The sequence below is a fragment of the Vigna unguiculata genome, chromosome 7, assembly GCF_004118075.2.
Source record: "Vigna unguiculata cultivar IT97K-499-35 chromosome 7, ASM411807v1, whole genome shotgun sequence".
Taxonomy (NCBI): domain Eukaryota; kingdom Viridiplantae; phylum Streptophyta; class Magnoliopsida; order Fabales; family Fabaceae; genus Vigna; species Vigna unguiculata.
This window is the reverse complement of record NC_040285.1, coordinates 40,109,491-40,133,713: the sequence shown is the minus strand read 5'-3', so window position 1 is coordinate 40,133,713 and position 24,223 is coordinate 40,109,491. Positions and strand designations below refer to the sequence as shown.

Here is a 24,223-nt window from a genome sequence, read left to right as displayed (position 1 = left end):
GCCTTTCCACCTTATCGAAAGACACACATTACGATTTTTTTTTTCTTTATTGATGATTGTGTTAGTAATTAGATTAGTTTATAGATCTCGTTTTATAATTGATTTTGTAAAGTTAAATTAAATTTAGAATCCACTTATTATAATATGAGAGTCATGAAAATTCTATCACAACGTTATTTATTATATCTTTGTGTCGTACTATTTTCAAATAATTAAAAGTCTTATTGTTACTTTACATTTTACATGTAAGAAAAATAATTATTACGTTAGTGGATCACGTTGAAAGTTTCACATTGATTATAGATAAGACAGTTTCATATAGTATATAAATGAAGTGTAAATCTCACCTTACAAGCCGATTTTGTGGGGATTGAGTTAGACTTAAAGTTCACTTTTTAACATGTATCAGAATCAGGCCAGGTTAGAGTCTATCCTAGTGAGCTTTCTTGGACATGTTGTTTCATCTCCTATCGGACCGCTAACGGACTACCCATTAATTTCTAGTCTCACGCACAAGATGTCTATATTTCAATGTGAAAGGGTGCAAACCTCATCTTACAAACCAATTTTGTGTTTTTTGGGTTGAATTAACCTTAAAACTCACTTATAACATATCCCTTAACTTTTACCAAAACAAAAATATATATTAGAAGTCTTTAATCATCAACTACACATATCCTAACATTTTTTTTTTTATTGAGAAAATGATTGGAAGTCCAACACTGGATCCACTTCCAAAAGAAAAAAAGAAAATGACCCTTCGCCATGCCCAAAAAGGAAGAAAGTTATGGATAATGTCAAATGTGAAGAAGAAGAAGAAAGTCAGAGACTGTGTAAAGTGAAGGAAGAAAAGTAAATAAAGAAATGTGTTTGCAAAGATATCGTTATTGGCATTTACTTTGATTTCGTGTTTAAAAGTGGTAAGAAAATGTATTATTAGGTTTTTAGTTGTTGGTCCACTCTCAACCGTGTTAAGAAATTATTTTTATCACTTTTAGACTCATAATTCTCTTACTTTCTTTCTAGATTCTTTTTCAGATTCATAGCCATAACTTCTTTTCCAAGATTCAGTATATGGACTCATTTGCCATATTATTGAATCATTACTATGTCTAAAGTATTTTTATGCTCTGTTTTATTTAATCTATCTTCCATTTTTTTTCCTAATACAATATAAATACAAACTATTATATTTAACAATTATAATAAAATGAAGACATTTTTTAATTACATGTTCACATTTCACTCTCAAATATGACCCGAATGGTTAAACTTGCAACATGTCCGAGTTTGAAAAACGTCAAAGCCATTTTTTTTTCAGAAAAAAAAGTGATTCCAGATTGTTGGACTCATCACTCGTGGGTTAGCCCACTAACACTCAAATAATCCATATAATTAATTAAAAATATACGTTTAACACGACAACAAACATTTTCATTGTTGTCAATGGAATTGCTGTGTTTATTTTTATATCATTATATAATCAAATTTAAAATGAATAATACATTATTTGTGTTTTAAAATAGATAAAAGATAGTACCTCGCAATAAGTTTTATAACTATATATATTGTACGTATTTTAAGATTGTATCTAAGTTGTTTATATTGTTTGACACACTTTTGCTTTAATGTTAAGTTAAATATTATTATGAAACGTGGTTGAAATGTCAAATAAACTTAACAAAATTTGATTAAAATGAATAAATCCACGTATTTATAGAAATGAAAGACTAAATTAGTTTAAAGTTTCGAAATGAACTAATTTCAAAATTTATTGAAAGTTAAGAGACAAAAACATATTTAACCCTAATAATAATAAAGAATTTAATATTAATTTTAAATAAATATTACTTCATTTTGGTAGAACTATATCAAACTTATTGAGATCATTTTAGATTTGATTAAAAGATATATTATTAGGCTAGATTAAGTTAATTTTGATTCAATTGTATTTTGTAATTTTTGGTTAAATATACTGAGTTTTTCTTTTATTTATTTTGATTTCAGGTTAATATTTATTGTTAAGAAAGAAAAAGAGTTCATATATATGTACTAATATATAAAGTTATAATAAAAGGTAAACCCAATTTACAATAGCAGAGAAGAAGCATTTTCCAATCCAAACCCTGAAATGGACGACAGAGACAAATCCGAAAAGAGAAGCAGAGATCGTCACTCCGAACGCCATCGCGACTCCGATGACCACCGCCATCGCGACTCCGACGACCACCGCCATCATCGATCAGACAGGCATCACAAGCGCGACCCCAAATCCAGGGACAGAGATAGAGATAGGGCTTATGACAGAGAAGGAAGCAAGGACAGAGATAGGGTTCACGAGAGAGAGAGTAGGTCGAAGGTGAAGCGCGATGAGGAGAGGGAAGATTCGGTGGAGCCGCGACACTCCTCGCACTCTCACAAGCGCAAAGAGAGGGAGCTCAGCGAGGAGAGGGACTTGGAGGATAAGAAAATTAGGGTTTCCGTCGAGAGGAGGGAACGGAGGAAGTTTGGGGATAAAGTAAAGAAGGAAGAGCAAGAAGAGAGAGTAAACGGTGATGATAAAATCGGAGGTATACCTGAGGCCAATGTCAAGGAGGAAGTCACCAATGGCTCCCATGCCTCTGCTTCTTTCGAAGACGCTGCATCTGTCCAAAACGTGAGTTTCTTTCCCTTATTTTAATGTTATGTTTTAACGTTAGGATATTTCACAGCATTTTCTTGTAGTTTTCTTGGTTATAGATGAACTGTAATGTGCTTGGTTTCATAGTGTTCCTTATAAATTACAGAGCTGTCTGATTTCAGTTACTGCTTAATGAACTAGAAGGGGTTGCTGGTTTACTTAACCATCTTTCGATATGTAATTTTATCCTTTGTCTCTTTACCTATAGGTAGGTTTGCGCAGTGATGTTTTGTTATCTTATACGTCCGTAATTGCGAATTTTGTTTCTGTTCTGTGTTTTCTAATTCCTTATCTTCTGTTAATTGATCGATCCTGTTGGAATACTTGGAGAGGGACATACGTTCACTGGCGTTTTATCCTTGCTCTTTCAGGGTGCATTGGGATCACTAGCTGTGGCACCCTTGGCTGTGCCTGAGACATCTTTGACCCCTTCTTCTTCTTCTTTTCCCATCAAGGTATCTTCGAATTTTACCACAAATGAAAATAAGGGTGTTAGTATTACCAGGTCTCATGAGGTTACTGGAAAATCTAGTACAGATGGGCCGTCTTCAACTGCTGGAAAGCCCGGAAGCTTCTCTATTGATGCACTAGCCAAGGCTAAGAAAGCTTTACAAATGCAGAAAGAGTTGGCAGAAAAACTGAAGAAAATTCCTCAGGTACGTTAATGTTGCACATTTTATCTATTCATAAGTATCAGTTGTCCGCAAGATATTTCTCATTAATAGCTGCCAGAGCCAGACGATACTGATATATTTTGTTGTTGCTATGCTTGTTCCTCCGAATGCATTCATTGCCATGCTTTTGGTTGTGCAGTTGAATAAAAGTTCTACCCAAAATTTGCAAGGAGGCTCAAAGTTGGGTTCAAAGGGTGAATCTACAGCGCCATCTTCCATTGCTGGAGTCGCATCAAATACTTCCACCTCAACTTCTCTGGGCCCAGTTGCAAACATGTCAATTTTCCCATCAACTGCCTCTGCTACTTTTGCAAATTCTCTCGCTAGTGGCACTAGCGCTACTGGTATTGCAAATCTACCCAACCTTGAAGCTGTCAGGCGTGCTCAAGAGCTTGCTGCCAGGCTGGGATTTCATCCTGATCCACAATTTGCTCCTCTAATAAATACGTTTCCTGGTCATATGGTAACAGATGTTGCCATTCCACAGAAACCCACCAAGGCCCCTGTTCTTCGTCTTGATGCTCAGGGACGAGAAATAGATGAACATGGAAATGTTGTTAACGTGACCAAGCCCAGCAACCTTAGCACATTGAAGGTCTGGTGTTTGCTCAGTTGTTTCTTCCTACACATTTTATCTCTTTCTGGGATTCCTGTCTTAACTGTAGAATCTGTGTCTTAACATTCCAGGTCAACATTAACAAACAGAAGAAAGACGCATTTGAAATACTAAAACCTGTATTGGATATTGATCCTGAATCTGATCCTCATTTTGATGCAAGCATGGGTATTAATAAAACAAAGCTCCTGCGACCAAAGAGGATGAATTTCCAGTTTGTGGAGGAAGGAAAATGGTCACGAGATGCCGAATCCATAAAATTGAAGGTACTGGAACCGAAAATGGGTAGAAAGAAAAGTTTTTATTTGTTGATTGTATGTTAAACTGAGTCAAAGGTTTTTGAGAGACTTGTCCTCTCCTCAAGAATGATCAATTATGATACTACCATTCCAAACTCAATCGCTTCTTTTATAATACCCACCTAATTAATGACTAACTATAGTCAGTTATTAGTTATTTCTTTTGTTACATTTTTTACGGGGCTTCATCCCATGATCCTCCTATGTCTGCTTCTGTAGACATAGACTCCCCTAGTAGGAGGTCTCAGCTCCTTGTAATCTTTATCTGTCTTGTATGTGCTTTTTGACAGCTTTGTTATTATTATTTGGCTCATGCAGAGTAAATTTGGAGAAGCTCAAGCAAAAGAGCACAGGGCCAAACAAGCACAGTTGGCAAAGGCAAAGGCTGCTCCTGATATAAATCCAAACTTAATAGAAATAACAGAGAGAGTTGTAATTAAGGAAAAACCCAAGGACCAAATTCCAGAAATTGAATGGTGGTAAGTTTATGACGGCCTGAACTGCGACTTTCTATTTGTGTTTCATAAAAGGTTCATGATTGTTTTTGAGGGTGTTATTTGAATGTCACAAATTTTAGCAATGTAGATTCAGCAAGTATACTGCATTTGGCTGGTTTAAGACTTCAAGTAGTTATGACCTTGTGTCTTTTATTTCTGTTTATAATGATAACTATAATCATGTTAGAAGAAGATACGATGTGACAAACGGGAATAAACCAGTCGAGTAGTTTGAAAACAGACTGGTTGAATAGTTGGAAAATTGAATCTGACAATGAACATTTGACATTGGGAATCTATTTGAGTATGGTATTGTCTCATTTTATTGTTTCCATTAACTACTTGAATTTAACAGGGACGTGCTTCTTCTGCATGCTGGAAATTATGGTGATATTGATAATGGAATCATAGGTGAAGATAAACTGAAAATGGAAAAGTTCACTTTTTACGTGGAGCATCCTCGACCAATTGAACCACCTGCTGAGCCTGCACCACCACCACCTCAACCGCTCAAACTAACTAAGCAAGAACAGAAGAAACTCCGGACACAAAGACGTATAGCCAAGGAGAAAGATCGACAGGAGATGATTAGACAGGGTGTCATAGAACCGCCAAAACCAAAGGTCAAGATTAGCAATTTAATGAAAGTACTTGGCACTGAAGCAACTCAAGATCCTACTCGGCTTGAAAAAGAAGTCCGTAGTGCAGCTGCTGAGCGTGAACAGGCTCACATGGATAGAAACATTGCACGCAAGCTTACTCCTGCTGAGCTGCGAGAGAAAAAGGAAAGGAAGCTGTTTGATGACCCAAATACACTGGAGACACTTGTCTCTCTCTACAAGATAAATGATCTCTCACATCCGAAGTCCCGCTTTAGGGTTGATGTTAATGCTCACGAGAACCGTTTGACTGGATGTGCTGTGATCTGCGATGGTATTAGTGTTGTTGTCGTTGAGGGTGGAAGCAAGTCGATTAAGAGGTATGGGAAACTTATGCTCAGGCGTATTAATTGGAGTGATGTTTCGAAAGAGAAAGAAGAAGATGAAGAATCAGATGATGATAAGACTGTCAATAAGTGTGTTCTGGTGTGGCAAGGAAGTGTTGCAAAACCCAGCTTCAATAAGTTCAGCGTTCATGATTGCATCACTGAAGCAGCTGGCCGTAAAGTTTTTGTGGATGCTGGTGTTCCTCATTATTGGGACCTAGCGGTGAATTACGTAGAAGATGAAGCTGTGTGACATGTCTTAAAGTGTTTTTGTTCTTCGTTATTGGCCTTAATAAGGCCTTCTGGTGAGTGATCGGTTCTATAATTTGCATTTAGCAGTGTTTTAAACAAAATAATACACATGATAGATCGATTAGTGGTGTAAACCTTTTCATGTTGGTTTGGATGATTCAGTCAAATATGTTAATGATTGCGTGCTAACATTTGTTTAAATTTGAAGCCTTCGTGATTTTACTATGTTTCTGACTATCTAAAGTCTCTGATTTGATGTACTAATATTTTATTGATCTCCCTTGCTATATATCCCTATTACCCACTGAAAAGCCATTATTCACATAATAAGAGGTGGCACGAGGGATTTCCGAGGTACCCTTCTGAAAAAGTAACTGGTATTGAGTTGGATGAAGCCTTTTTTGGACTTCAAACTTCCCAGCCCCTATTACTTGGTAGTTATACAAATGTCATTTTTAAGATTGATCATAATTGAATTAGTTGTATTATTTTGAATTATGTTAATTTACTTTGTTAATTGTCAAATATAAAAATAACTTTAGAAATTTCATAATGCTTAATTAGTAGCCTGACAAATTGTCGTGCAAGAGATTAGTTTGGTTTAAATTTGACGTTACATTTGAATTTGTAAAATTCGTATGACTTTCCAAAAGTTCGATCAAATTGTGCTGTGAACACTGAAAGTGGAATGCTTATAAATTCACAATCTACTTTCATTACATCTAAAATATCCACCCACCATCTCTTATTTATGGCTGCCAAAATTTCCCCTTGTGACTTAAGAAACCTAATTATGAAGTCATTTTCGTAGTTTGAATTCAGCAGATATCAAAATTCTAAAAACTGAAATCATATATATATTTGAAACTAAAAATCATCAACGTTTACAACCAATTTTTGCTTTAATACATTCCAAAGCTTAAATTGGTGTGAAAATGGAAGTTATCAATTCAGTTTTATGATATCGTTTCATATTTCACTTGTATATATGATTTAACAACCAGCATTAAATATTTTTGTTGGACTAAATTCCATTTATAATGGAATATCAGTTTTTCCTGTAATTATTAAGAGATCCCTAGCTTGAAGGTAGGATTATATCTACTTAAAAACATTAGAAGCGACACAAGTTAGTGCAGACTATATATTTATACATGAATGATAAAAAAAATTCAATATCTTTTTGAATTATACGGTTGGGTTTCATTTTACAAACTTCATTACTTATTCTTAGAAATTTTCAATAAATTATATTTTGGTAATGTTCAGATCAAACGTAACTCTTTTTTTTCGTTTAATTTGTTTTTTTTTAAATGTGTATGACAAGATAATTTTATAAATTTGTCACTTATTTTTTTATAATAAATAAGATTATTGAAATGTTTGATTAGGAAGCCTTTTTGGGAAAAAACGTTTCACTTAAAGTAGTATATAACTTATAAACTAAGTGTTACACTTTTTCCAATTTTGGTCATGCTAATTTTTAAAAAAGGCTTTTGCTCTTCCTTTATTAACGTCTTCATTTTTAATAAATTATTATAAGCACGTACTTAATCAATTCACTTTTATTTTTGTATGAAGCGTACTTTGTCTTATATATAAGAGCAAATTTAAATATAAGTTTACTAATTTTTAATTATTATATGTCCACATATATAAGTATGCTTTGTTATGCAATTAGAAATGTATTAACCAATTAATTAATTTTATAAAAAATTGTTTAATCAAAAGTTGATTTATTTCGTTTCCAATTCCTTTTTTTTAACTGTCAATAACTTCTTCTATTTGTAGATCGCATAATTATAGATGACTTATCAATAATTTTATCATCTAATCATTTAAATCATCTTCTTAAGAAAATTAACATGTTTTTATTGTGACATCCCATTCTCAATAGATTAAACTATTAAATAAAGCATCACAAAATTATAGTAACGAGAAACACTCAGATGAACATAAACGTAGAAAAGGTAACTGTTACAGTCATCCAGAAGTATACTGTGAAAACAAATTTAGGCATACCACCATGCCATACACAACCTAAGAGAAAGTTAACAGTTTTACAAAAGGCGATGCTCCTCTAGAGCATGAGATTACAAAAAGGCACTTAGGGCCATAGACTGATCCTGAGAGTCACACAGACAGATCTCCTAAGCTGCACCACTGCTACCACTGGGCCTACTCCCAGAATTTCCTCCATCTGCTCCCACCAAGGGTGATCATCGCAAAAGAGAAAACACAACAGGAACATAAACAGAAATGCAAGGGTAAGCTAGTGTAATTTAATCTTATCATGATATAACGGACAAGTACTTAAACATTCCTTAACATGCAACACAACAGGCATAGAACATCATGTTATAGCAAACAAACAGGACACCATGACTCAATTATCCGGATAAATATACTAAGATCGGATTCACTGGACGCTTGCACTTGTGGTGGCCTCTACTGCTCTGCAGAGCCATTGCCAATGGGTTTCACCCTACACGCACAAGGTTAGCCTTTAAACGTCTAGGGCCATTATCCTGCCATAGACTAAGGCCTCCCGCTACTCTCACCACTTGGGTCAGTTTGCTCTACTTGAGATTCACTGACTCTTTAGAGTTTCGGGATGCGGTCCTTACTTGAATCCTTATCTTAATATATACACTACACGCCACCATGAAGTCTCCCCACGAGACTTATGGAATTACGCCTAACTCACAATCAGAATCATGTTTCTCATACAATTCCCACCTCTTTTTGGTCATTCATCCAATTTTCATGTTAAAACATCACGAAGCCACAAACCCATGATCAATCTCATACCAAGCATGCCAATTTCGTTCATAAAATCCAAACACCCAAGCATATTCACGTACATCATATTTAGGAAGAATAATCTGAACAATACATGCAACAATTCATCCAAACAGTCAAGAAAACATAGCACACATTCGCAAACTCGCTCAGGCGAGAAGCTGGCCTCATTGAAACAGCGGATTCTCGCCCAGGCGAGACGCGCGACAGTGGAGGCTTCACGAATTCTCGCTCAGGCGAGTCCTTCTCGCCTGAGCGAGACTATGCGTCGCTCAAAACGGAAACTGGGCCGCCTAGGCGAGTGCTCGTGGCAGAACCAGGGTGAGCATTCTGATACTCTCGCCTAGGCAAGACGAGCTCGCTTGGGCGAGAATAACAGATCTCACCACTATCAGCCCACATGCAGTGGCGGAAACAACTCAGATCAACACCCAAATACACATGCAACTCCATTCCATCCAATAAAAGCATACTATGCACGCATATAAACATAAAATCGACCAAAAACAGCCAAGAGTAACTTAGGACCGATGAGTCTAGCTTCCCTTACCTTTTTAAGCGCTAGCAAACACAACGAGTCCACACCACGGAACACCACAACTTCAGAAACTACTACAATGAGCTGCAACCACGAAACCAGGACCAAACAAGGATACGGAGTTAGATCCCAACCAAACTCATGTGCCCAACAACGGAAGAAAGGAAAAGGGAAAAACCAAGAAAGTTCCCAGATTTACTTACTTGAAAGCCAAAACGAACTTAGCTAGTTTGAAGAGGGAGATTCACCGTGCCCTAGCAGAGAACTTCTGCTTTCGTAGAGAGGTTGAGAGGAAGACTGCTTTTCTGAAACAGAGGTGATGTGAAACTGTGAGGGGGCTGGCAGGGTAGGGTGTCCTTCAGAGGGGCTGCCCTTGGGCCTACGAAGGGCCAGGCCCAAACCTCTGGGACAGAAAAGAAAAAGGGCTTACATTTATGATAAATGATGAGTACATTTAAATTATTTATTTTCAGTACAAAATCTCCGGATAATTAATTTAACTTGTATAATAGATTGATATCGCATTTATCTTCGGATAATTTTATTTATATACTTTTTATTTTTCTCATTTTTATTCAAGAAAGACTAAAACTCACTTTAATTTTCATAACATATATATTATATTTCTGTTCTTGTTACACCGGATTAAAGAAAGGGATCTTGGGGAAGAAGGTTAAACAAAAACCAGAAGGATCAGTTATAAAGAAGAGAGTGTACAATGTCTTATTTCTTACAAATTCAGAAACCCTATCCCCAGCATTTGAAGTTATTAATCTTTTCCTCTTATCTTTTCTCCAAAGTTTCATTAGCACAGAAGCTTTCTGTATAGTTTTCTTTCGGCCACCAAATTATAGACAAAGGGATCACAAGTTGACAGCCATAAAACTGTAGATTTGTTTTTTTTTTCTCTTATATTTGGATCGATCCAGCCTTATAGGTTGAGTGCAGATGCAGTATCTTGCAGTGAAATCTGCAAGAATTTGATGAAGTCAAACATGTTTAGCACAATACAGCTAACTAACAACTTTATATTATACACGGTTTCGTAATCTCAATCATTTGCACGCCTTTGCATGTCCATTTCCTCCATTTTGCTTTAGTCAAATGATTCTTTCATAGATACACAATTGACCCGGAGTATATGGACCATGTAGCTACACTAACCAAAATCATGTTGCAGAAGAACTTCTATATAAGAGTATAACATTTCATGGCCATGATAACCAATCTTTTTGCAATGGCCACTACAAGTTCTCTCTCTATGTCTTTTCCCGGTTTCAAACTAAAACTTTGTCTGACTTTGATTGCATGTGTTGTTGGTTTTACTTCAGCTCAGTTATCTACTAAATTCTACGAAAAAAGTTGCCCTGGTGCTCTTGTCACCATAAGGAAAGCAGTTAAACAAGCTGTGCAGAATGAGTCTCGCATGGGAGCATCCCTGCTCCGACTGCATTTCCATGATTGCTTCGTTCAAGCAAGTCTCATTTCTCTCTCAACATCATCATGTTTGCGTATAAAAACTTTACTTTCTAAATGAAAATCGAATGAGTTTATAAACACTATACCTCACACTATGTCATGATTTCAATACAATATAGTGTGTTTGTGTTAAGAAAATGAATTGACATTGATCTGTGTTTGGTATTACAGGGATGTGATGCATCAGTGTTGTTAGACGACACGGATACTTTCACTGGGGAGAAGAATTCATTTCCAAATGCTAACTCTCTCAGGGGTTTTGATGTGATAGATAGCATAAAATCAGATTTGGAGAACATGTGCAAAGGTGTTGTCTCTTGTGCCGACATCTTAGCCGTTGCTGCCAGAGACGCTGTTTTTGAAGTAAGTAATTCTTGTTCAATTAACATTCCAATTTAGATTCTTTATTGTCAAATCTGATAGATATGCTTAATTTCTAAGATGAGTTGAAAAATTGTATCAGCTTGGTGGACCAAGATGGGAAGTACCATTAGGAAGAAGAGATTCAACCACAGCAAGTTTAGCCGAATCCAACTCAGACTTACCAGCTCCTTTTTTCGATCTTGATGGCCTCGCCAGTGCTTTCGCCAAGAAAAATTTCACTGTGAAAGAACTAGTTGCTTTATCAGGTAAAACCTGTTCTTGATGAAATGATTGATATAAAGTATGAATCTTGATAAACTTTTCTTGATTTATGGTTCAGGTGGTCACTCGGTAGGACTGGTGAGGTGCCGTTTCTTCAGAAAGAGGATTTATAACGAGAGCAACATCGACACGACATTTGCAGAGGATAGGCGACAAGATTGTCCCTTCGAAGGTGGTGACAACAACTTAACTGCTTTCGATTCGACCACTCCTTTCAGATTTGACAATGCGTTTTACAAGAACTTGTTGGTGCAAAAGGGTCTTGTCCACTCCGATCAACAACTCTTCAACGACGTCAATGGAACTGATAGCCCCACAAAGGATCAAGTAATTCGTTATGCCAGAGACATGGGTAAATTCAAGAAGGATTTTGCAGATGCAATGTTGAAGATGAGCATCATGACCCCACTTACTGGTTCAGACGGTGAGATCAGGCAAAACTGCAGGGTTGTTAATCCTCCTTCAACCTGATCAACTTCATCTTCAACTTCATATTCAACTATACTCTCTCTCATGATTATTATTATATGTAATGTTAATATTCAATGCATGATGTGTTCTTCAAATAAAGCTTTCTTCTTTCGTGTGTTTCTCACCTTCAACTGTAATCTAATGAAATTTCTTAACTAAATACCAGTTGATTCTCCCCTGATTCTTGTTACTATTAAAAGAGCATGCATGCACTAAGAAACATAGTTTTTTCGGTCAAGATTTCAAATAGATTATGTTTTTCTCTTTTTTTGAAGAAAAATAGGTTGTTCCGTCGTGATCTTTACAATAGAATAATACGTATAATACAAAAGAAATCATACGTATAATACAAAAGAAATACTCCATATATGTTGGATCTTTAAATGGAATCTCATATTCGAACTATAGTTTCATTATGTATAATACACATTGTTGTACACTTACGAAAAGAATCGTAATCGATTCCTAAATATCTTTTATTTAGGACATTACTAATGCAGGATCTACCACTGATTTTTTTTTTAATATAAGTTATTTTTAACATTTAAGATCAATTATTGAAAATTTATAAACAGTTGTTACACTAATTTATATCATATGTACTCTACTACACTGTTAAGAAATTTCTATACACATATTACCTAATATATAAAAAATAAATTAAAATAAGGGAAAGTGTTGGGGTGGGGTGGCTACATGCATGTGTGTGATTTTGAAGAAACTTAAAAAATGGCATAAATCCCAAAGCATATGTATTTTCTAATGAAGCTAGATCATCAAATTCACTGAAAGATATTTTCTAGGTTATATTATATTACTATTATGAAGGCTTGTGTATTTGTAAAGAAACGCGTTTTTGCATGCAAAAGCACTTTTTTTTAGACATTCCAAGATTTTGACTTCACTAAAATCACTCAAGCATCGGTATAGACAAAATCCAAGGCCACTTGTGGTTTTTCTATTTGGACTCACTTGTTTTTGTTAGGTTTACAAAAGGAGTTTTACTAGGGAGATAAAACACCAATGAGACTTGAGTCCAATCACATAAGACATTGACACCACTTTTAATCCAAAATCTTAAGGCAATGGGTTTATGGATCTTTACTTTTATATAGTTCTCTACTTTCTCATTTCTAGCCAATGTGAAACTTAGACTCAAACACTTGGATTTCTAACAATCTTCCCCTCAAGTGTGAGTCCCTTCAACCACATTGGTACATTCCCCCTCCAGCAAAAGCACACGAGTACCCCTTCCCGTACCACCGTTCATCTTTAACGGGACACGCTTATCTAGAACCCTTGTCAGGAAGACTTTCAAACCTGCACTCGTCTAAGCCGATTTTAACCATCGGTTCTAATACCACTTGTTGGATCGAGCACTTGCTTACCACTTGGCCAAAAGGTATAACTATTAGTCAAGACACATCTCTTTCTACTTAAGAACATATAAATCCAAAAGTTATTATTCGAAACAGTTTTCTTCATCATTAGGAAGATTCTACAACTTACTTCAAATCAACAATTTCTCTTATCTATTCTCTCTTTTACACAATCTGAAAAAAAAAAAAAAACTAAATGACCTGTGTAGTTTTCTTTGTAATATAATATGAAACGAAAAGGACGAGAAAATCAGGTTAGTTGCATTACCTTTAAAATATACATATTTTTTTATGACTTTTTTATAAATAAGAAAACAGTGGGATAAGATGAGTAATGTAAAAAATATATATAAGAAAAACTGTGTTTAAGAGAATATAAACAAAAAGAGAGAGACATTAATCTCACCGACTTTTCTTTGAATCTATGCATCAAAATATTATAATTATAGTCTTGTTATCTTTAAATGGATCAGAAAAGGAGCATACTTTTAATTTACAAGTTATTAGAATACCTTTGCATTCTTTTGACTTTTTAGTGTTACGTAAAATGATTAAATAGAAATGAAATCCATGAACTCGAAGTCAAATTTTCAATAAAAGAGATGAGTTAGTTCATGAAATTATTTATAAGTAAATAATTATGAGAATTTGAGATTTTGTTGCTTTGTTTCTTAATATAACGTGTCTACATATTATTATAGTCACATAAAAATATACACATTTGAATAGAAACCGAAGAAAAAAATATTTCTTAAGGAAAAAATATTTAATGATTTTCAAAAAAAATGTATTTATTATTGAAAAAGTTAATATTTGTCTAAATGTTATGTTGTTATTTATGGGTGCGTTTTCCCAATAAGAGATTAACTTAATAGTGTTTGTTTCTAATTTTCATTATATAGATAATAATTTTTATATTTAATTAAAAAGATAAAAGTTACAAAAAAAAATTAAAAATTATATTGATGTTGTCCATAATCACATATAATAAGTTTTTATTACCTAAATTGCGAAAATAATGAATTAGAAATGAAGTTCAATTTTTTTTATCATACAAATGTAAAAAAAAGGTAAAGATGATTTTTTTATATGTGAGATTAGATATAAAATTTAAATTTTACCACCACAACAAACATTAAAAATGGCACCACCAAAAAAGTGTCAACTCAAAACAAAAATCAAAACTTATTGATGAACTTGTACATGATTATTTGAATAACAAATTATGTTTGTTTGAAGCATAATCAATCACATATTAACCATAATCTATTATATCTTATTTTCTTTTTAATTAAGTTAAAAGGGTAAACAGGTAAAAATACTTTTTACACGTATGTTTATACGTGTTTCATCTCATGCTCCTTCGCCACCTTCCTCTTTCTGTCTCTGCAAATAATCAATTACCACACAGTATTCATCATATGCCATTTCTGCATAATTTCTTAATAACCCAGTGTACCATTATGGACATGTTAGTGATATTAGCAAATTATTGTTTGAATCATTGTTGATTAGGTAAGAGAAATGTGTTGTGTTTGCAGTAATTGAGAATAAAAAGATGGTATTTTTAAATGAGTTGAGAAGTTAGACCCAATAGTTTAAGACTGCATTGAATGCTTGATGGCGCCACCTTCCGTTTCCCTTTCCTACCTACCCTTCACCAATTTTCCCTCTTTAAATTTCCCAATTTTTTCATTTCACTTCACTTCAATCCATCAAATTCACTCCCTCACTGCTTCCAACGCCGTTACCAATGTCACTCCCTTCCGTAACCGCCCTAGACGTCGACAACGTCACATTCCCTCCCACCGTCATCCCTCCCTCCTCCACCGCCGCCTTTTTCCTCGCCGGCGCCGGCGTCAGGGGCCTCCAGATTCAAGACAATTTCGTTAAATTCACTGCCATTGGGATCTACCTCCAACCTAACGCCGTTCCTCTTCTCTCCGTCAAGTGGAACGCCAAATCTGCTCACGAATTAACGGAATCCGTTGAATTCTTCAGAGACATCGTTACAGGTAATTAACTAACTAACTAACTAACTAACTAACTAACCACTCCTTGTTGATACACACGTGTGGTCATTATGTATTATGTAGCATCTGTGGTTGTCTGCTAAGTAATAGTGTTTCGAAAATGTTACTGAAACATGTATGATGTAATGGAATCTCTATGTAAGGTTTAGAGACATGTTTTCAACATGTGAATGGGAAGAAAGAAACTAAAAGGGTGTTTTTTTTTTCACTGTTCAGGGCCGTTTGAGAAATTTATGCAGGTGACAATGATCTTACCCTTGACGGGGCAGCAATACTCAGAGAAAGTTGCAGAAAATTGTGTAGCCATTTGGAAGTCTCTTGGGATTTACACTGATGCAGAAGCTGAGGCAATAGACAAGTTTGTTTCTGTTTTCAAAGACGAGACTTTCCCACCAGGCTCCTCTATCCTTTTCACAGTGTCACCCAAAGGATCATTATTGGTTGGTGATTATAGTGTCAAAATAGTAGTTGTAGTTGTTGTCGTGTATCAATTTCACATCATGTCATGGTTATTCCTATAAATTATCTACTCTTATCTGTTTTTTCTTATATATGTATGTTGTTTCTACAAATATTAGTACATCTTTTTTCATTGTTTGATTAGAAATATGTGTTGCAAACAGATAAGTTTCTCTAAAGATGGATCCATTCCAGAAGAAGCAAGCACTGTTATAGAGAATAAACTACTTTCAGAGGCTGTGTTGGAGTCGATGATTGGTAAGCATGGCGTTTCCCCTGCAGCAAAACAGAGTTTGGCCACCAGATTATCTGAGTTATTCAAAGAGGAGGGTGTCCCTGAATCTCACAACTGATTTTATCACCTTCTGATGATGAAAATCCTTTATCACTTTGGTGTGTTACCAATAAATAATGGAGGAATTTCAGATTTTATAAGTTTGTTCAAGTCTAGTAAAACTTGTGTTGTTGTTATCCTTTGTTTTCTAAGTTCTGAATTGTTGTATTTGATTTTTCGTTGTGAATCAGCTAATTATGCTTATCTGTTTTGCATGCTTGAGGATTTCTGCTGATTGAATTCAAACACAGTACATGAAATTTGAATGAAAAAGTGGTCAACTTAATTTGACCACCTTTACAATAAGTTAAAAAAAATTGTCAATTTGGCTCAACTTAATTCGGGAGGCTTGTTCGTGGGTTGGCTAAAGGAGAATCAGATAAAAAAAGGACAAAAAAAAATGTAAAGTGATGGGCCTAAAGTTTAATTTTATAATAATGCATAATGATGAGACTGATGTAAAATAAAGATTATGGCAGTGCTAAAAAAAAAAGTAGTTTGATCAGGTTCATTTCATATAATTTCATATAGTATCAAAAGTTAATAAATTGAAGGAAAAATGATATACTAAACAGAATTTTATTTTCCTTACATTCAAACCCCATTTGCTCTGATAAATAACTCAAACAAAAAGATTAGAAATGTCTGGTTTACATTATTCAGATTAGGAATACATTATTTAGAGAGTAACACAGAAAGTGCAGCAATGGCTGAGGGAGACAACATTGTATATCTCATGCATTTCTCAGTTTTCACTCAGTCTTGGAATTGTCCTCTTTCAGAAATTCATAAAATCTTGTAGCCAAACTCTCTTTCAAAGCAGGAGAAACAGGAATCTCTCCGATCATAGTCTCCAGCACTGCCTCTGAAAGTGCCTTGTTCTCTATCACAGCATACTCATTTTCTGGAATTGTCTCATCTTTTGAGAAACTAAGCTGCAATTTGTGGAAACAAAAAAAATGTTGTAAACTATATGTGTGCACAGGTTCATTATACTATTCAATTTCACAAACAGCTGGTGACTACACTAACCCCCAATGTTCCAGTGGGTGATTGCCTGTAGAAAACAGTTGAACCTGGTGGGAAATGTTGATCCTTGAATGCATATCTGAATTCTTCAATCGCTTTTTCTTCTGCTTCACCGTAATTTCCATCGGATTTCATAAAGTTCACACAGTTCTCTGATACTTTCCTAACATATTCAGGTCCTTCCAATGTTCTTACCTTTGACCCTCGAATGAATTTCTCAAAGGGACCTGATTAGACACATTCATTCATAATTTCAGTTGCCATTCATCCAACAATTTTCTAAATGAAGTGACGACAATTCAATCGTATACAAGAATATAGTGGTTGGACACCAGATTCAAATTTTCTTGTTCATATTATAAAATTCAACAACAAAGAAAAGTTCTAACTTTCTAAAAAAGGAATCTCATTGAATGTCTGCCACTTGATTAAAGACATATAAAGTAGAAGAGAGAGCATTTCAATCTGAACTAACTTACATACAATAATGGAGTTGAATTTATGCACAGAATTGAATGTATCAAACAAAATTAAATTGTTTAATTCAAGAATGGTGCTATTGAAAAAAAGAAAAAATACAAAAGACAAAACCCTGAGTTCCAGGTTGTCTTCAACGCATGTGCTAAGTAAGAAATTATTTAAATTTGAACCAATAATTTTCATAGTAAAAGAATTTAACATATTATAAGCTCAGAGTATTACAGCTACATTAACTACTCTTTCAAAAAATCCATCACAAACCTCTAAGGTTTTGGATCAAAGAATGAGTAACTCAGTGGTACCCAATTTTCTTATACCCTTAAAAGAATTCAATAATTTTAAGATGTGGAAAGATGTTAATTAATTTGACTAATATAAGATAACAACAAAAATTAATATTCAAATATCAAACTGAGGAAATATAAATATATTTTGAAGTTATTGATTGATCTTTGGTGGGAGGAGGTTTCATATCATTAATGAGACATTTATATATTTATGTTGTTAGATGGAAAATTATACTATAATTTACATTTTTTGACACTCATCCTTCATTTCTTGACATGACTTAGTATGAGTCATTAATTCTTTCAAAGTAAAAGATATTGGTATATTAACCAATGACCCACGTTAATCAACGTCAAGAATTAAGGAATAAGAGTCAAAAAAATGAGAATTGTAGTATCATTGTCCGTTGTTATATAATGTTCCATTTTTTCACTTCTATCCAATATAAGACTTAGACTCTTATTCGAATTTTCCAAGAAAAAAAAAAAACAATAACTAACAACACATGAGCTAAAGATCAATTTTTACCTTTGATGATATCTCTGTAGAACTCAAGGGACTCGACCAATTCAGCTGCACTTTTGCCCTTCCATTTGGAACCGAGCCATGCCACAGCCTTCTCTTCCAAATAAACCCCAATTCCAGTGAACTTAACAAACTCTCCTTCAATATTCAACCCTCTCACCCCTGTATAAAATAAGTAAATAAAAAACAAACAAGATAATGATTTTTTTTTTCTTTATTACTTTTTAACATACTTAATTTTGTGTCTTCCATCAACTGTCTTAACTCTAGCAAGTTTCAAGCAAAAGCAACGAAAATTTCAAGTTAGATGGTAACTTGTTCGTTATCTCACATCATGTAAAAACTGAGACCATCATCAATCTGTAAAAACATGTCTGTCTTTTTTAACTGATTGAGAATCTTAAGAATAAAATCGTAAAACTTAAACCAATACTAAATGATGAAAAGTATATAGAATGAACCTGCTCCACCAAGGAAATAGGGTTTGGTAGAGGAAGGAGGTGTTACAAACGCAGGGAATTCAAGGAACTCAACAGTGACTGGTGTGGCCATTATAAGAGCAACAATGGAGAGTGTTGTTTGTGTTCTGATTTCTTCAAGAACTGAGATGGTTTATATAGAAGCCATAGGACCTCATCCTTCATTTTTTTCAACTCTCATTACATTTTTAAACAAACCAATGCTGATTAAAAAAATTTGATGGCAGAAATAGTGGATCACGAACTTTTAAATTAATATAATTTTCGGTTGGTAGATGAAATAACATAATCAGTGATCCCATGAGACGACTCTACCTCAGACTTTGTCAAGAAAATTATGATATTTTAAACAACTACTGCATTGACTACAATAATATACAACATTTTTTTTATCTTTTCGTCTGAATGAAATTTATCAAACTTATGAGGATCAATGAAGTTCAGAAGTATTTTGGTACATCCATTAAGTTTCATATAGTTTAGAAATCGATATCAAGTATAGTTTAAATACTCGATCATTCTTCTATCCTCTGAGACGTTTTTTAAGAACGAAACTCGTGATAGAACTCTATGCTTCAAAGCGTATACAAAAGGAAAATAATCGATATACACAAATACAAATTTTTTTATGTAAGCCAATTCTAACAGATTATAAGTTATGCGAGCCAGCAGACTCAATATCCCAACCTACCATGCATTTTTTTAATAGGTCTATAGACTGACCAATTATGCCAAACTCGTATCGTCACCCCTTCTACCGATAATTGGTAGGGAACATCTTAATTTATGAACTGTATTCATATGAACTTTATATGCAGCAACTTAGAGGCAAGGATAGTAAGCTTTATCATTGTAAGTACAATTTCTGTATGATTGTTGGGAGTATAATGACTGCAGATGAAAGAATCGTGTACCATATATCCTTATAAACTAACTTTATCATTCTTGGGAGTATAATGAACGTGGAGATGAAATAGTTACGTACATATAACATTATAAAAAAAATGAAAATTTAATAAATTTATTGTTATAAAATTTTAAGATAAAAAGATATTAATTAATGAATTAGATTTATATTTTATTGGTGATGTATTTATGATTTATACTCAAAATACCATTTTATAATTTTAGTACCGAAAGTTTGTCTCATAAATCAACTTAGAATCATCTTTTTATGGAGGATCAAATAAGCACATCTTGTAAAGGTGATATAAGTAAAAGGATATTCAATCTGAGTAAACTCTATAATTTAAAAGTCTTCTTGACAAAAAAATCAAATAAGTATATTGGAGATGATACAAGATAGTCGAGGAGAGATACTAACGTGAAACTAAGAAAAGTTCTTTAGAATCTAAAAATTATCATTCATTTTTTCTCCTTTCCGATGGAAAAATATTCCATTTAACAAAATTGAGAGTTGTATCGCAATACTTTCATTCGCCATTTTAAATTTATCAAACTAACTTTATTTTTTAAAATATATATTTATTGTATATTTTTTATTATTGTTAAAAAAACAAATATTTTATCATAAATCTATTACACATTCATATATTACCACAAACAGAAAATTAATTCAAGATAAATTAAAAAATTTAACACTTTAATAAAAGGTATCAAACATTATGCTAATATTTTTTTAATCATATGTAACATTTTAATCCTATAAAACATAAACTAAAATAATAATTTCACTCTGACTCTTTCTTTAAATATTATCGGGTGTTGTGATTCACAGAGAAACAAGAAAAAAAGGAGAAGAAAAAAATAAAGTAATGAGAATAATATTTTGACAATTCTTTTATATAACTTGAGATAATATTTTTTAAGTAATTTTTTAATATAAATAAATAAAAAATAATAAAATGAGAAGACATTAAAAAAAATATTACCTTATTACATTATAGAAAAAAATATTATGTTATTATATTATAGAAAAAAAATTGTTGAAATTTTAATTGTAAAATTTTAAAAAAAAATTAAATATATAAAAAAGAGACAATAAAAAAATAGACAGAAAGATCTATTAATAATTAAAAAAAGCAGACAGTCAAAGAGTGATGTCAGCTTGTTAATTATTATCTATTACTTTCTCTTCTTTTCTTTTCTTTTTTTTTATCTAAATTTGGACTTTGAAAATGATTTTGTTAGCACATGAACAAGTTTTTAAATATAATGCATCACAATTGGTCGTACTTAGAGGAATTGCTAAGAATCTCACGAACACCGACAAGATATTTTTTACCAAATAATAGATGAAGACTAAAGAATTACGTTGATGACAGATTATAATCAAAATTTGATTTATAAAAAACTAAATTTTAAAAATGAGTTGAAAAATAAATAAGAATTTAGCTCCTGGAAGACTAAATTTTGAATTGAATTATTATTATTTAGTTGAAAAAAAATTAAAAATAGTCCGAGTATCTATTGAATAAATTTTAAATTTTACATTAATTAAGTTTAAAAATTATTTTTTAATATAATATTAAATTTATCTGATAATGATTATTAAAATTTTTAAATTAATGTCGTAAAATTGAATTAAGATTAAAATTTATTGCTAATTTTTGGAGCGATCCAAAAGAAAAAAAAATTTCAACATGACAAAAAATCATTTTTCATATTTTTAGTACTACGTATGAAATATACATGTCTAACTAATCACAGTCATCTTTTAGTTTGGACAATGCTGTTTAAATAACACAAAACATTTATACGTTGAAACTCAAACTCAGATTTTATTGATTTGATAAAGCAGTAGAAATACAAGAGTAGAAGATGAGTTTAGTAGGAAGAAGGAAAGAGAGAGAAAACAAGAATATTTGAAAAACTCAAGTTCATAACAAATTTCCCTCAACTCATGTGATGATCCTCAATTTTCAGACTATAATGCCGTCGTTCAATACCGCAGGCAATCGTGAAGCCAAACTGCGTTTCAAGTCAGGGGAGACAGCGTGTTCTCCGATCATAGTCTCCAATACTGCAGCTGATACAGCCTTGTTCTCTATAACTGCAGCTTCTTCCCCTGGTATCGATGCATCTTCAGAGAAACTAAGCTGTGGGTTCATAAAACAAAACAGTTATATAAAAATATACAAGTTTTAAACTATTTTCAAGGAACAAAAACATGTTTAGTGTAGGAATTATTACTAAATTAGGTTAAGTTGCATATATATATATATACTCACCCCCAAGATTCCATCAGGTGATTGCCTGTAGAAAACAGAGGCACCAGGTGGAAAATTGACAGGCTTGAAGGCTTCTGCAAACTGTTCAATGGCTGCGGCTTCAGCATCACCATATGTCCCAACAGTCTTCAAATGTGCCACGCAGTTTTCCATCACCTTCTTTGAGTATTCTGGCCCACTCAATGGCAGAATCTTCGATCCTCTTATTAGCTTCTCAAAGGGTCCTAAGAATACAATAAAAACACATCTCAACGCCATACACCATCCTTTCCAAGTTCCTCCAACTTAGCAAATAGAACCATTTTACACACACTACTACATTTCAGTAAGAGAATTCAAGTCTAACACTTTCTCAGAAACTGTTTTTAAAGTGGGATTTATCTTCAATTCAACCTTATTTCTATTTATGTGTTATATCTCCAACCTATTTCATCATATGTTGTAAATCTAATAAATCTTACAAATGATTTTAAATCTATTTGATCTCTAAAGTTATAACATAAAATTTTTCCTGGACTTACCCTGTGGCTGGTTAAATGTAGAATCTCTAAACCAATCCGTAAATAAATATAAACAGTATTATTTAATAGTAACAACTTGACAAGTATGCTTTTGTTGACCTTTAGTTTGTCCATAATATCTTAATTATATCTTATGATATGACTACTTTTAGAAGAAAAAATATCTCTCTTGTTTCAATAATGTCCTTATCTATACTCAATTATTTGTGATAAACAAACAAGAGACAAGTAAATTTATGTTCAGCAAGTTTGAAGAATATTAATTAATCTAATAAATCTGACATTAATATTGCAGTAAAATTCCCAATTTCAATCAGAGATGAGTAGAACAATACAAAAAGGAGTAAACAGAAAAGAGAAACAAATGGAGAGAGTTGGATCTTAACCTGAAATGATATCTCTGTAGAAGTCAAGAGTCTCGATCAACTCTTCTGAAGGCTTACCCTTCCACTTAGCGGCGAGTGATGCCACCGCTTTATCCTCCAAGTATACTCCGATCGCCGTGAACTTTATGAATTTCCCCTCAATCGTCAATCCTCTCTCCCCTGCATCATAATTCATCTCTTAAATATATAGGTCAATTCAAATACACAGATTTCTATGTATTTAATGGCGGAAGTAGCAGAACCTGCGCCGCCGAGGAAATAGGTTTTTGCGGTGGCCGGTGAAGTGACCACCGCAGGGAAGTGGAGGAATTCCACCTGAACGTCGGTGATCGTCGGTGCTGCTGCCATTTTCAAACTCTGTTCTGTTAATGCATTGACAATGCAAGGACGCAGCCACACTTATATAGGAAGCGACGCACTCCTATGTCTCGTAATACATTATTTTTTAAATAAATTTCTATTATATACTATTCCATTTTCATGCTTCTATGTTCTTCACACATTTCCCACAACACACTTCTCTTTTTTAATTTAACCTTTTTATAACTAAAATTATCTTAAAGGAAATTTCTATTATATGAGAAAAATATAATTTTGGAGTATACCATTTAATGAACAAGATAATTATTAATTAAATAGCTATTTTATTTAATCATTTAAATAAAATTCATTAATTTTATATTTACTTGTTTTTGTTTACGTGTATATAAAAGTCGTCACCACATCGGTTTTTAAAATTTTGAGGAAATATTTTTCTAAAACCTAGTCAATTATTTGACCACTCTCCTTTGAGATGATTCTAAGTGAATATTTGAAAATGAAATGTATTGATATTAAATTTTATTAATTCCTTTGTCAATATTTTTTGAATATAGTTATCACTATAAAAGTTTATAAATGTTTTGCTAAAAACATAATTATAAGACACTCACTCGTGTTTATCTTCTTTCTCACCTACCCACCTAACTAGCACACTCGAAAGAAAATAATAGAAAAATAATATAAATGAAGGTGCCAAAGTTGACTTATAATTGAGTTGAGTGGGTGGGGTTATTTTATTATTGTGTTAGAATAATCCACACATATATGCTTAGTTTACCTCACCTAACATCTCACAAAAAAAACAAAACATATGTGTTCTTATGCAGATTAAAAGTTTTAAAAGATTATTTTAATTGAAT

At 33.2% G+C, this 24,223-nt stretch overlaps 5 protein-coding genes and 1 long non-coding RNA gene across 7 annotated transcripts; 3 read left to right on the top strand and 3 right to left on the bottom strand.

The window, feature by feature from the left end:
- The first annotated feature begins 2,078 nt into the window (after nucleotides 1–2,078).
- On the top strand, nucleotides 2,079–6,278 carry LOC114190805 (protein RDM16-like). Of its 2 annotated transcripts, none has more exons than XM_028079850.1 (6): nucleotides 2,079–2,656; nucleotides 3,052–3,336; nucleotides 3,494–3,949; nucleotides 4,042–4,236; nucleotides 4,588–4,748; nucleotides 5,122–6,278. In XM_028079850.1, exons 1-6 carry the CDS (start codon nucleotides 2,132–2,134, stop codon nucleotides 6,002–6,004), a joined length of 2,505 nt encoding a protein of 834 aa, XP_027935651.1. In that variant the 5' UTR covers nucleotides 2,079–2,131; the 3' UTR covers nucleotides 6,005–6,278. The 2 variants fall into 2 exon arrangements, with proteins under 2 accessions (XP_027935651.1, XP_027935652.1); XM_028079851.1 differs by lacking the exon at nucleotides 2,079–2,656 and having other exon boundaries at nucleotides 3,052–3,135; nucleotides 3,218–3,336.
- A 1,661-nt stretch (nucleotides 6,279–7,939) lies between these two features.
- On the bottom strand, nucleotides 7,940–9,732 carry LOC114190807. The gene is made up of 3 exons (XR_003605853.1): nucleotides 9,547–9,732; nucleotides 9,356–9,427; nucleotides 7,940–8,203 (listed from the first exon to the last, which is right to left on the bottom strand). It is a non-coding gene; the product is annotated as an uncharacterized LOC114190807 (long non-coding RNA).
- Nucleotides 9,733–10,544: 812 nt separating this feature from the next.
- LOC114190806 (cationic peroxidase 1-like) lies at nucleotides 10,545–12,119 on the top strand. Its single transcript, XM_028079852.1, has 4 exons — nucleotides 10,545–10,817; nucleotides 10,994–11,185; nucleotides 11,286–11,451; nucleotides 11,526–12,119. The coding sequence occupies exons 1-4, from the start codon at nucleotides 10,554–10,556 to the stop codon at nucleotides 11,936–11,938; spliced, it is 1,035 nt and encodes a 344-aa protein (XP_027935653.1). The 5' UTR covers nucleotides 10,545–10,553; the 3' UTR covers nucleotides 11,939–12,119.
- A 2,830-nt stretch (nucleotides 12,120–14,949) lies between these two features.
- LOC114190515 (chalcone--flavonone isomerase-like) lies at nucleotides 14,950–16,365 on the top strand. Its single transcript, XM_028079430.1, has 3 exons — nucleotides 14,950–15,332; nucleotides 15,567–15,790; nucleotides 15,974–16,365. Exons 1-3 carry the CDS (start codon nucleotides 15,071–15,073, stop codon nucleotides 16,160–16,162), a joined length of 675 nt encoding a protein of 224 aa, XP_027935231.1. The 5' UTR covers nucleotides 14,950–15,070; the 3' UTR covers nucleotides 16,163–16,365.
- A 306-nt stretch (nucleotides 16,366–16,671) lies between these two features.
- On the bottom strand, nucleotides 16,672–19,143 carry LOC114189846 (chalcone--flavonone isomerase 1B-2-like). The gene is made up of 4 exons (XM_028078562.1): nucleotides 18,927–19,143; nucleotides 18,469–18,627; nucleotides 17,176–17,399; nucleotides 16,672–17,078 (listed from the first exon to the last, which is right to left on the bottom strand). Exons 1-4 carry the CDS (start codon nucleotides 19,015–19,017, stop codon nucleotides 16,896–16,898), a joined length of 657 nt encoding a protein of 218 aa, XP_027934363.1. The 5' UTR covers nucleotides 19,018–19,143; the 3' UTR covers nucleotides 16,672–16,895.
- Nucleotides 19,144–21,664: 2,521 nt separating this feature from the next.
- LOC114192130 (chalcone--flavonone isomerase) lies at nucleotides 21,665–23,552 on the bottom strand. Its single transcript, XM_028081738.1, has 4 exons — nucleotides 23,285–23,552; nucleotides 23,043–23,201; nucleotides 22,136–22,359; nucleotides 21,665–22,003 (listed from the first exon to the last, which is right to left on the bottom strand). The coding sequence occupies exons 1-4, from the start codon at nucleotides 23,388–23,390 to the stop codon at nucleotides 21,827–21,829; spliced, it is 666 nt and encodes a 221-aa protein (XP_027937539.1). The 5' UTR covers nucleotides 23,391–23,552; the 3' UTR covers nucleotides 21,665–21,826.
- Nucleotides 23,553–24,223: the final 671 nt, after the last annotated feature.